The sequence below is a fragment of the Papaver somniferum genome, chromosome 5 (genome assembly GCF_003573695.1).
Source record: "Papaver somniferum cultivar HN1 chromosome 5, ASM357369v1, whole genome shotgun sequence".
Taxonomy (NCBI): domain Eukaryota; kingdom Viridiplantae; phylum Streptophyta; class Magnoliopsida; order Ranunculales; family Papaveraceae; genus Papaver; species Papaver somniferum.
Genome location: NC_039362.1, coordinates 136,820,811 through 136,834,720, shown reverse-complemented (window position 1 = coordinate 136,834,720; position 13,910 = coordinate 136,820,811). Strand labels below are relative to the sequence as shown.

The 13,910-nt window shown below is 37.4% G+C and overlaps 1 protein-coding gene and 1 long non-coding RNA gene across 2 annotated transcripts; one reads left to right on the top strand and one right to left on the bottom strand.

Moving 5' to 3' along the window:
* Positions 1 to 1,473: 1,473 nt before the first annotated feature.
* LOC113279670 (F-box protein CPR1-like) lies at positions 1,474 to 2,963 on the bottom strand. Its single transcript, XM_026528345.1, has 2 exons — positions 1,968 to 2,963; positions 1,474 to 1,527 (listed from the first exon to the last, which is right to left on the bottom strand). The coding sequence occupies exons 1-2, from the start codon at positions 2,961 to 2,963 to the stop codon at positions 1,474 to 1,476; spliced, it is 1,050 nt and encodes a 349-aa protein (XP_026384130.1).
* A 2,230-nt stretch (positions 2,964 to 5,193) lies between these two features.
* Positions 5,194 to 5,755, top strand: LOC113277853. Its single transcript, XR_003325170.1, has 2 exons — positions 5,194 to 5,371; positions 5,479 to 5,755. It is a non-coding gene; the product is annotated as an uncharacterized LOC113277853 (long non-coding RNA).
* Positions 5,756 to 13,910: the final 8,155 nt, after the last annotated feature.

Genomic DNA, 13,910 nt, shown 5'->3' with positions numbered 1-13,910 from the left:
CGCGGGTGAGTTATTCGAAACTTAAATGTAAACCGCTCAAAACACCATTATAGGGGGAATAGTGCTGAGAGCCAAAAAGCAAGATCACAGGGAAAGATAAATCTTTTACCGGGACTAGTGTCCCTGTTTCTAGCGCCAGATTGTGAACACATAAATTACGATGGCATCCACGTGCTCACAAACAATATCAGACTCTTAGCCTTCGGGCTCGTCATCGTCTGGTCACTGGGGATTAGATCGAACGGTGCATACGATCAAAACATAACGATAAGACAAAAAGTAAAGTGTTGAATGTAAGCGAGACAATGATTTACATGGTTCAGCACTAAGGCCTACATCCACGGGGGTTGGAGTTGCACTATGTATTGAAGAGTTACAATGATGGTTAAACAATTCTCTGAATCACGAAGCTAGGGGGAAATGGAACTCATACTTACTCTTCCTATTTCTCTCTCTTTAAGATATCCTATTCCTATTGAAAAATGGTCGACCCCTTTTCTCTTAGTGGAGAGGGGTATTTATAGGGATGATACATGGGGTCCATTGTTAGAGATAATTGCAACTTTATCTTCTTAATTTCTGTGCTAATCCCGCTGGTATCTTCGTTCTTGACGAAGGCTTCAACGGCCATGTGCGGCAACTAAGGGTTGCCTCTTTCTCTTCCACAGGATGATTGACACGTACCCTATGCTTAGGGTATTTAATGCGGGTGGTTTGGATGGTCCGCACGCGTCAGACAGGTGTCGGATGCCCTTGTCCCATCCTCGTCAGTGAGACCAATCCTCACCATTGATTTTGGATCTTCCTCGAGATGGGATAAAGTAGAACTTCGGGTGCTCTTCAGTACTTCTCGGTGGCTCGTTCTTTCGGTGCTCCGTGATTCTTAACCATCAGATCAGTTCGATGATGATTATATATAGATGACAGATGCCCCTTGGGTGTTGATAGTGGCATCGTGCCTTGATGTCTCGAGCTATGGGTCTTCCACGTGTGACTCTTTAGACACGTGGCGAGTGATGAATTATGTGTATACATTTAGTGCTAAGATAGAGATTGTTAAGAAGTTGTGTTTCCAATTTTATATTGGAGAAATATAAAACTTATTTAGAATTTTGTTATCAAGATTGCTATTTTCTCTAGTTTCCATCTTGGTTTCTGCTATATTCCTATCGGGTCATGTTCCATTAACGTCAATGGTGGAATTGATTAGGCAGAAGAAAGATCACGAATTTTACCCGAGTATTAGGTGTATTTAGTATGAGTAATTTGGTCCGAGCTCGAATAATGTAGTAACTAGGTCCTAGTTAGCGAGTCGACCGCGATTTCTGCTCTTCTCAGATCGCTTTTTGCTCTCCCGCTAACAAAAATCTCATCTAATTGACATCTAAAATTGATGTTTCTGGAATAACGACCGATATGACGAAGCCAATAACAACGAATTACGGATAAAGTTATAAACCATGCAAACATGCGTTAATTGGGCACCTGTTCAGTGAACAATACAGCCGGACTTCTTTGCAGCTTTGGCTGCAAGCGCAAGTGAAATTGGAAAGCAAGCAAACAAAAAACCATTTTTGAATAATGTAAGGATTTGAATGGGTAATCTAATTACAAAATCAAAGCTAGAAATTATTTCAAACCAATTTTTGCAAGTACGTGCAAGTAACGATTTCACATGTAATCTTAAAAGGATGTCATGCATGTACTCATCTTAGAGTTTGTCTGGAATGCTTGACATTCCAAAATGAAAAATGCATTGTCTTCGACGTGTTTACTATGGAGTTTAGTCCTACGACTCCTACATCATAGAGATTAAAAAATTTGGCTTGAGTTTTAATCCCACAACGCTGGATATCTTAGTGACGACATAGGCGAACTAAGATAAATTACAAGGACTGAAAAAAATATATTCTGACGCTCTCTTCTTCATCTCCTTTTTATATATTCTTTTCCATTCGATTCCTCACCTTCTTCTTGTTTTTCATTTTGTTCTTCTCCCCTACATAAGTTCTCGACTCGAGCGAAACTAAGCTTTCAAAATAAAGCTCTTGTTGGTGCGAGAATAAACTAGAAATGTTTGGCTCTTTAACACTTTCATAATCAGGGTCATATACAACTAGACCAGCAGTACCAATAGTAACACTCCCAATCAGTACCTCACCACTCTCAAAAGGCCAAATCATAAACCTCAGATTACCATCATCTACAATTTGTTTATGCTTCACAATAAAACGTTTAGTCCAAGATTCTTGAACTACATAATTCTGCATTACCCATATATTAAGATGATCGTCATCGTCGTCAAATAAGAGTAAACAAAGGCACCCTTCTAACGTCCCCAAATTATAAAAAAGGCCATAAGTTTCTTTTGGTGGTTCTATTTCAATAAAAATCTCATTGCTAATATCTAGAGAGACTAGAACATCAGAGTAGCCTTTCTTTGTGGCTAACCAATGCAAATTTCCATTAACAAGCACCCCGGATGGCCTATTGCACGCATAAACTTCATAAGGTACGTTTTCAATGCTTTTCCATGACTTTAATCCTAACGAATAGACTTCGAATAAACTCCCCGAACTGGCTAGTACCTTGTAAGTGTTACTCTTATAATCATAACCAAGAGTAACCATACAAACTTGATATATCTTTGATTTTGGTAATATCTTGTACTCCCTTGTTGTTGGATTCCAAAGACAAAAGAACTGCCTCTTGCGGTTGTGGAACCATAGGCAAACCAGACCATCACAACAACACATAAGTTTAACTGAAAAACCTAAGAATTTGAGTGGGTGATCCAATTCAACTGCATAATCAAGAAATTCGTCCGTTGACAATAATGAGGTCAATGAATCATGACATATGGAGTAGAGTACCTTACGGTCCTTACGGCGACGCCAGATATGTTTCTCTGCTTGAAGCATGAGATTAGGGTTGTTTCTCTGGATACTAAGATTAAGTTGCATCTTAATAAAATCAGGGTTGGAAATTATGTGAAACCATGTCTTGCATACACACTTACAAGCTAATAGTGATTTCACTGCTGGTACCTTCAGAAAGATTTCGAAATATATCTCCTCCGGAATGCTTGACATTGTTTCTTCTTCTTCGTATAATCTTGAAATGTGCATTAATAAACTGAGTTTTAACTTAAGTTATCGAAAACCTTTAATAGACTCATGAATCCCTAGAAGTTGAATTCCATGAAACCTTAAAAATCTGCACTGCGACTCAATATTTCCCTCGCCGTTGTATATTCGACGAGTTGACTACCATACAAATCAGCTGGATCGTGGCCCAAAATAAATAACCCAATAGGTGCCCTTGGGACCAAACACCAAAATTTACAACGCAACAACAATTACGTACGGTTGTATCCTAAATTTTCCCAGTGACTCAATAACCGCATTGTAATTGTGATTGGGTTAAGTTCTTCTCGGATTACTTCATCAACTCGTTGAAAGTGAAGTGGGTGGGGCAGAGCAGTCTTCAAGGTTTGTTAAAGAGTCGGTGTCTTTATGGGGTTTCTGAGAAGTACAAGATAATTTGGAAACTAATTCCTATAGCTATTTGCTGAAAATTATGGTTAGAGAGGAACGGAAGAGTTCAAGGAAGAAGGGTTAGAAAACATAAGAGCAAGGATGATTTACTGTGTGCTATGAAGCTGGATATTCATCTTTGGTGTTCTTCTAAGGAAATCTTCAAAGGATATTCAATGAATCAAATTCTCTTTCACTGGGAAGATATTATGTTATGAGATAAATCTTTTTCTAGTTTTTCTTGGTTTTTAAGTTTGTTGACTTACCTTATATATATTCGGTAAATATTCTTTATTTCTTTAATATATATATCCTTCCTTTCTATAAAAAAAAAAAAAAAAAAAAACCGCATTGTAATTGTTGAGATTAGAGAGAAAATTTTGACTTATGACCCACAATCCAGTTTCTTATTTACCCCCTAAATGAGCTCATAGTTAGCCACATGCCAAAAGGTTATGTACTTGAATGTTACAACCTTCACGACTTACGAGTCCTATGGACATTTCTTTTTATTTGTGAACAGGTGCAACTTTTAGTCGCAAAACTTAATGGCAGTCGAGGGGAAAACCATTTCTATTCATGCATGCATTTGCATAGTGAGCAAGCTTCCTGAATATGGCCGGATCGTTTTCGATCATTACGGAAAGAGACCAAAACCCGTACAGCTCTCTTCAATATATAGTGTTAGTTAACCGTTAGTCCTTGCTCGTGTCCGTAGGGCAAAATCAACACATTGCCTTCCACTTACATGTGATAAACAAATTTAAGCCGATATCAAAAGCACCAAAAATGCAAAACTAGCATTAGAGAAAACAAATATTGTTTTAAATCCTAAACCAATATCCAGCGCCTGACTTTCTCAAGCTTTTTCTCCAATTGCAGCAAACTTGCTCTGAGATTGTGAAGAAACTTGCTCTGAGATTGATACTTTCGAAGGGAAATTATGAGTTTCGGACAAAACCTTCATGTGCATGCATACAAGAGAAATGGGTACAAAATTTAGGTCTAGTCAAAAGATAATTTAATCAGGGCCTCGCCGAAACAGAGAACAAAAGACCCATTGTGCCTGGAATGAATTTTCCAGTGTCCGTGAAAGGGGAAGAATGAGAAGAGCTAGGTCACAGAATAGTGGTAGACAATACTCCACTGGAGTTAATCCTTGCCGCATAAACAAGAAACATCGTATAAATATTATAGATCCTAAAATTAATATTGTACATCATGAAAATATTGATTATGGGAAGGAGATTTCTGGGTTCCGTGAAAGAAGACAAAGAGATTATACTATTTATAACTCTAATAATGTTTACATATTTAGGAGGAACCATAAATAAGAGAAAATAAACAACATATATACGATTTAATTTCCTAATTAAATACAAAATTCTATGAAAACCCTTGCACCATAAAAGCTTGATCATCGTATCAAAAAATAAAATAAAAGCTTGATCAATCCAATTGAGGGAAGAACGAACGATCTTCATCACCAGCTGGCTACACTTGTTTATTCCTTTTTTAAGCAAGTCAATTAATGTAATGCATTTAAACAAAATATATATTGCATGCGAGAAAATAATCTTCATATATTGCATGCAAGAAAATAATCTTCACATGCTTCCTAAATTCAACATGTAGCGTGAACCTGCTGAGAAGCCACTATAAATATTGGTTGCATATAGGAACAATCTAATTTAGACTACCAGTGAAATCCGACCCCAGAATCTCAAAGAAGATGGCCAGTTCGAAGACTCAGCAGGTTGTGGCTCTGAGCTTATTATGCTTGCTTCTTGTGGCTTTTTCGTACTCTGCCGAGGCAGCTGCAAGACCAGTTACTGGTTAGTATAAATATGCATATGTATATCTTCCAATTGAAATCTTAAATGTAGCCTTGTTTAAGTTACTAATGTACAATCAACTAACTAATGGATGCATGGTTACACAGATGTTGCAGGAGCAGTAGCAAATGATGCGCGACAGGAGTGTATTCAGAAATGCAAATCACTCGGAGGCGTTTGTTTGTGTCGTCCTGCTCGGCTACAAGGTTGTTGTTGTTGTTGGCAATAGGGTCACTCTCTAAGTTGATAATGATGGATCTCTGGTCTTGTCTTTCCAATGTCCTAATAATAATAATAAGAAGGAAATAAATGATGGATCTATTTACCCCTTTTATTTTTTTAATCTTGGAAATGAAAATTTACCATGCTCTGTTCTGTTCTCAACTCTTTGTGGAATATTCCTAGGGATACACACGTATAGATTTCACTGTTCGCGAACTTGAACTGTTTATTGGAGGGAGGAAAAAATAGCGTCAACTGATGGCACCAACGCACTCTAACATTCTACATTACTAAGAAAATCTGAACTCGACAAACACAAATATTCACGAATGTAGTATCCTGGTAATGTTAACACTACCAGCCTCAGTTGAACAACTCACAAAAGCCGAAAAATATGTTTATCCAGAAGGAATGATATTGTGTGATTTATCAGGCTTGCCAATCAAATTCCATAAAGAAAACTTTTCAAGAATCAAACCCCAAGTATTCAAAAAATTTAACCTACCCAAGGAAAGCACTTACAAATTAAACCCCAAATTCAAGCATCGATTGATGAGTGTACTGTTAGTAGGGACTGGTCATGCTTTTGTTCCTGAAAGACGATTACTAAGTGCCAGATTTCATACATTACCTTGCTTAGTATGACTAATGTAAAATGTGACTGAAACCATCATTTATTACGGCATTATTTCTATATACAGAATACAGAAATTCTTTCTCACCCCTTAAGTCGACATTCTTCAATAATGCATAAGCATCAACTCAATATTGCTGAAACAATCGACCACCGCCGAATAAAGTCTGTCCCTCACAGAGCCGTTGCTGTGGCCTAAATGCATAATACTCCCTATGGTGACCTGTTTCTTATGTTCAAATATAATATCCTTGTACACATCATCATCCGTGAGAGTCTGCGCCATCAAAAAGCTGCCACTTCAGAACACGTTGGAAGGTTATATTGCCCAGCATCCCGTTTTCGTCGACTAATGATTCGCAAGCTTAATTCAACTGCAGGTTTGTCTTGCAATCTTTTCCTGTCCATCCTGAATGTCTATGCATATGCATTATTAGCATCCAACATAGAGATCAAATTAGTGATCATTTCCGAGTCCAATTCATTGTCATTCTTTTTTGGGTATTTGTTCACTTTTCGACACCTCATTCTTCTGTGCATCATTTTTATGCTCTTGTTCAAAAAAGATGTTCTTCTAATGGTTGGCTTCTTGTGCCAATTCTGTATCACATACGTATAGCTGGTTGTAATCTGGTTCCTTGTTCACAGGAGGCACCAGAGAACCTATCTTGTGATTGTTGGTCGACCTTGACCGTTGCCACTAAATATGACTCCGTTTGAGGTAAAAGCAAGCATACAATTGTACGCCCTGATGTTTTACCTAAACTTAGATGACTGTTGTCCACCATTAAAGTCCAGCAATCCCTCTAGATAATCTGGAAAATCCCTAAGAAGTGGGAGTACAACATTACCTCCGGAACAGCATATGCTAAACCCCACAGTCGGTAATTTTTGATCGTTTAGTCCTCTCTTGGTACCAAACTGTGCCACCACAGTGTTTGCATGTATAAGCTGGCGGTGCGCCAAAATCGGATTTTTTGACGGGTACATTATTTATATGTCCCTACTTTTGAGCCCCAATAAATATATCCTTATACAACAATAAATATGTCCATACTTTTTAATAACTTTATCCATTTAAAATTAGATTATCTTAAAACCCTCACCCATTTAATATTTTTCTTTATTTCAAAATGGAACAAATTTCTTCCTATGCCGCTTCACCACCACCACCAACATTCAAACCGTTCAATAACCACCACCTACCAACCGCCACCACCACTAATATTTCACCACCGCTCCTTCACCACCACCATTACATCACCACCAGTCCTCCACCACCACTAGTTCCTCGTCGCTGCCACCACCACTAATCTGCCGCCGCCGCAGCCACCACTTGTTCACATATTTTTATATCAACAACAGTAGTTGATCCAAATAAAAAAGGATCAACAATAGAAGTTGATCCAATTTAGTGGATCAACAATGGTAGTTGATCCAGAAAAAAAAGGATAAACAGTACAAGTTGATCCGATATATGGGATCAACAATGGTAGTTGACCCCCTAAATTTGGTAGTAGACCCCCTAAATTGAATCAACAATGAAAGTTGATCCATGTAAATGGAGTGAACTTGGCTTGACTCGAACACGCATTATCTGACATAGAGTCAGCCATGCTACCATTGCACCACAAATTCAACACTGGAAGAAATTTACATGATTTAAACTACAAGTATGATTATACTAATCCAAGAAAATGTTGTCAACAAATAAGAGTTGAAAAGATCAATAACAGTAGTTGATCCCATAAAAATTGGATCAACAACTGGAATTTATCCCATAACTGGATCAACAACAGTAGTTGATCCAATAAAAAATTGGATCAACAACAGGAGTTGATCCCATAAAACATATAACCAACAATAATTTATAATCACAAGTAGCTTCATAAACAACAACAACTACAAGACCAAGATCTCAATCTGAACATAAACACAAAACAACACCAACAACTCCATTTCTACTCCTATAATCCTATCAACTACATGCCCACCAACTTCAAACCCCCACCAATTCCCAAATCTTCTTAGACTACCAATAACAGTATCTCCGCCACAAATTTATTATTCCAATCTCACTATCGCCACCACCAACAATTACACTCAATCTCCACCACCACCTACCACTGTCTACATCACCAATTTCATTAACCCAACCTTATTACAACTATTATTCTAACCTCTCCACTACCAATTTCATCATTTTAACAAAAACCCCCAATCTCCATCATCAAATTCATCGTTCTAACTCCTTTTCATCTCCATTATCACCACCACGACCTTGAATCCATACGCACCTTCAATTCCTACTGTTGCTGGTCGGAATCGGAAAACAAAATCTACTTCAATCAGTCAGGATAAAAGAAGAGAAATAACCACCAACATCTTCACTATTTTTTCCTCCATCACCACCACCAACATCACCGTCATCAATTGATGGAACATAGATTCAATACCCTCTTTCGCTGCCACCGCCACCACCACAATCAACTAAAGAAACAACGATTTGACATATTCCTTGACCATCGCTGCCACCAACACCATTATCACCAAATGCAACAGAAATGTGTGAATCTAATAAGATAAATAATTTGGACAAATTGATTAATAGAGATTTGATATCTTCCGCGACCACCATCCATTCATCATCATCATGTTCGCCGGAAAAGAGATGGAGAAAGACGGCGATGGCGGATGTGATGGCTAAAAGAGGAGAAGCGACAGAAGAAACTCAGATCTGAAATAAAAAAAATGAAACGATGTGTTATTCTTTAAACTAAAATATAGCGAGGGTATTTATGGGATTATAAATGAAATCAGTTTATTCTAACAGGCCTAGGGATATAATTATTGATGAAAATGATATTTATGAAGGCCCATCAAAAGTAGGGACAATAGTTCAATTTCCACTTTTTTGACGCCTAATCGTGTGAAAATGTCCCAAATAGACAAAGTATTAAAAGAGTAATTAGTAACAGATACTATACGTAAGTATACACTCAATAATTCATATGCTACTCTCAAGCAAAGCCATATGAATTTGTCTCTAAAGCATGCATTATATTTCTGTTAGCACAGCCATATGATTTTGATAATGTCCAAGCAAAGTTTCGTCAGACTCATATGAAGCAAAGTGTTAATATTTTAATTTAGTGAAACTTAATACCAATGATCATAATCATAGAATTCTCAACATCTATACTCTCGGATTCTAATGGTATTTCTTCATCCAGAAAAAAATACCGCTTTGCTGCTCTCCTAGTATCCAGGTATATATTGTTCGCCAAGCTTCCTGTTCTCCCTAGCACAAACTTGTTTATAACCAAATATCCTGGATAGTATACGATGTTTGACTTGCTCGTCAATACCTGCCACTTGAGAATACATAATATCTATCCAGGTATTCTAACTCGCATTTTTATAAGCTAGCAACGCAAGGAGAAAAAGAATCACATGTATATACCATTTACAAAAATTATGCAGTGAATACGATTCACAATCTGATTAACTTTACGCTGTCATCAAAATCTACCATTCCATTTTACAAAAAGAAAACATAATACGTGATCAAGTAACTATCTGACAAATCAAAAAGAAAACCTGATACGTGATCTAGTAACCATCTGACAAAAAAACACACGCAATCTTTGAATTTACGACTTTCAAAAACAAAGTTAAAAAAAAAACTGAAGTGATACCTATCAAGTATAGCAAGCAAAGGGAGGAAAAAAATTCATATATGTATAGTGAATATAATACGTGATCAAGTAACCATCTGACAAAACAAAAAAACAAAAAAATACGTGATCTAGTAACCATCTGACAGACAGAATACGTGAGCTGCAAACCCATTTGAATCTACCACTTTCAAAAACAAAGTTAAAGAAAACTGAAGTTTGGATCCATAAATAACCTCGACCGATAACAGATGCCTTGGGAGTTAGATTGGTTTCCGATTGTTATTGCAAGAAAATAAGAATCATATTGCTCAAAATGAAGAACCCGAAGCTCAAAAAAATCAGGTAAACTTCCTATACTCTTCAATTGTATGAATGATGCCCCAAGTGGTCGATTCATGTATACTATGCAACTACTGAGAGTGAGGGTCTTTAAGTCGAAAGGGTAATAAACGAACGACTCTAAGAGTTGTCAATTACTTGACACAACCTTTGACGACTCAAACCTGCAACTTTTGCAGGTTATGAAAAATCGTCAACCAAGTGTGATATAATTGACGACTCCAGCTAGTTAGGTCATATAGAGTCGTTAACTTAATATGTTTAGAACCCAACGACTCTAAAACTTTTTACTCTCCGAAGATGTTACTCTTAGGGTCGTTAATTAGGTATTCCTATATATTGACGACCCTAGCGATCCATTTCATAGATCAAGGGTCGGCAGGAAAAATTTATAATACCAAACGACCCTTCAACATCGTGAACGACTTCAAAAATTTGACATGACGACCCTTCAACATAGTTAACGACTACAACCATTTGACATGACGACCCTTCTTATTTTTTGAACGGGGAACAAATTTTGTATCATATAGAGTCGTTAGTTTCATAAAGGGGTTGTCAAACAAAGAATCGTTAATGCTTTAGAAATATATTTACGACCCTCTCACTATTTTTGACAGAGAGGTGGTTCTGCATAAGACAAAGTCGTTCGTATTTAAAAAGGGTCGTCGAGAAGAATCGTTAACGATTTAGAAATCCCTAGGCGACACTATTCTAGGGCAGAAAACCAGGTTTAGGGTCGTTATCTACTACACCCTAATGGTTAACAATTTTTCATCAATTCAACATGCATATCAAAAATCGTTAAGCAATAAAAAACCGTGGTTAACGACCCTGGAACTGTAACTGCAATTTTGCAGTTGAAAACCTAATTTTTCAATCAAAAAATCAAATTAAAACGCAAACCCAACTTAGATTAAGGGATTTTAGTTCACTTACGACGATGAATCAGTGAGAATTTTTTTTCTCAGAAGTCGTTAATGGAATGGGAGACAGTGGGAGAGAGGGAGCGGAGGAGAAGAAGAATGGGAAGAAGTTATTAAAGAAGGTTAAAATAGTTATTTCACCATCATTTTGAAAGCCCCGTATATCTTTTGGTGTGGATATAAAATGTATCCTGGCCCCCGATTCAGCGTTGTTGTATATCTCTCATTTCTTTTACGATTTTGTTCAGAGTCTCAGTAGGGTTTTTAGAGTTGTAGTATAAGGAGGGAAGGCAGGAGCCTAGGAGAAGAGAATTAGGTATAGGTTATGATTTAGACGTGGTGAGAATGGGAAAATTACGGTTTAGTCCAAAAGGCAGTCCAAAAATATAGATTAGCCCAGTCCGAGTCAACTAGGTACAAATTAGTCCAAAATATGGGAAAGTACATTAATAACCCTTATCATTTACAATTTAGTCCAAATATTTGCAATTTAGTCCACATTGACTTATGTGATGTCAGCAATTTTAATTAACATAAAAAAAATTAAAAAGCAATTTATCTTTTGAACCGTTTGTCCAAAATTTACAAATTTTATAGATTTGGGAAGCTCTTTGCGTTAGCTACAAAAAGAGTACCCATATGACTATATACTTTTCATTTTCTAAAAAATCTTAGTTTACACTGGTATACAAACATGTACACATCTACAAAAATTCATAAAATCCAAAGAAAAGTCAAGTAGCACTAAATCCACATACACCTTGAATCATCCACCTAAATACTAGTAATACTTTTCCCTGGACCTGCAAAAAGAGTATCCATATGAATATAATTTTCATTTTTTAAAGACTAATTGTCTTTATCCTAGAAATGAATAGAATTAGTCACAAAAATAATCTAAGATAAGTAAGCTCAACATTTTAGGGTATAAAACCCAATTTACCAACTGCTTTCAAATTCGGAAAACTCTAATATGAAGTATACCTTTTTGATTAAGAATTTGGAGTAAAAATGTATCCTAAACATCAAAATTACTGACACTGTCATCTTGTTTCAGTGCCACTTCTCTTCAACAGGTGAGTGAATTATTACCTACCCCTATAACTGAAGTTTTATGGGAATAGAAGTTAAGTGAATTACCTCCATGGAACTCGCTGATGCGCATTCCATCTCGGTGAAGCTCGTTGACATAATCGGTGTTTCTCGGCACTCTTCTTTACCATCAAAAAATTCTTTCTTTTCACCTTCTATCTGAAATGATTCATCGCGTTTTCACGCGACCACCTGCAGCCAAAATATTGGAAATAATGTTAGCGAAAAGGCTTTCACCTTGCGTAAGTAGAAACTAAGGTGTATCGATCGACCACCAGATCCAGTACTGATGAGTGCCAAATATTGTATATATTTGCACCTTTTTATTGGCATTTAACTCGTCATTTGTGCACTAACGCTCCATTTTATCCCATATTCTGTGTTTTCGTTTTTTTCAAGAATAAATACTTTTCTCAATTAATTTTGCATTTTTAGGTACTAAATAAAGCCTGGTTAACTCACGGAGCGAAAAGAGCAAAGAAACGGCAAAGACTCCCGCAGAAAGGCAACGAAGATTGATGTTTGCAAGAGCCGGATCAACTAGAAGTGGTCTTGAAGAGGAAGAATTTTTCTTAAAGAATAAGTGGGCTCAACTTATCCCAAGCCCAAACTCATTTCCCAAACTCAAATCCATTTCCTAAGCCTAAATTCAAAACCCAAACCCGCTTCTCTCTTTAGCCGCCAGATTGGATCCATTCCATCATCCAACGGTCGCTTCATCAGAGTACATCGAACTCTGAAGTCCCTGTCTAACATCATAGCACCTAACCCCGATCTTCGTCGTCAATTTTGATGTATCTCATCATCCAACGGTCGCTCCACATCCATTCCATCGCGTCGTTGGATCACTCCATCACCTTTTCATCCATCACCGATCATCAAATTTTTATACACCCGCTCAACACCCTAGCAACCAAATACCCTCTTCCCAACCAAACACTCCCCAATCCAAAATCCATCGATCTCTTCTCTCTTTTCCCCAAACTCCATCTTCCCCAAATTGCAGAGAACTGCTCCACCACCATTCCCTGCCACTGCCACCACCATCTCTCTAGGCTAGATATTTTGCCCATTTCACATCCCGTGAAACCCTAGGGTGTGGAGTTTGTAAAACAGATAGCTAGGGCATCAGTAGGGAACAATAGGAGCAGAGGAAGAGCACCAGAGACGCAGAAGAGAGATGGGTTCGACAGAGGAGACAACAAAAGCAGAGACGGGTGAGCTTTAATTTTAATTTTCAATGTAAACCCTAATTTGGGAATTTGGGGGAAATTGTATGAACCCTAATTTTGGGGTATAAATAGAATGTGTGTGTAGGTGTTGGGAGGGTATGCCTGGGCTAGCCAGAGCTTCACCCAAGAGGACTGGACTAGCCAGTGCCTCAACTGTGCTGTTTTGATTTGTTCTATCAATGCTCTGTTTATGTTCAATGTTTCAATTCCAGTTATTTAATGTGTTAAACATGTTCTAGTTTAATTTTCCAGGGTTTAGATGAAACCCTAGCTTAACATTTGTTATTCATGCTCTTGTCAGTAGCCATGATGTGTTTAAATGCTCATAGTGAAACTCCATCTTAGGGCTTCAAAACTAGCCTTTCACATTGGATGTCAGGCATCTATTGTAGTTAGAATCATCTAGTGTTGCTG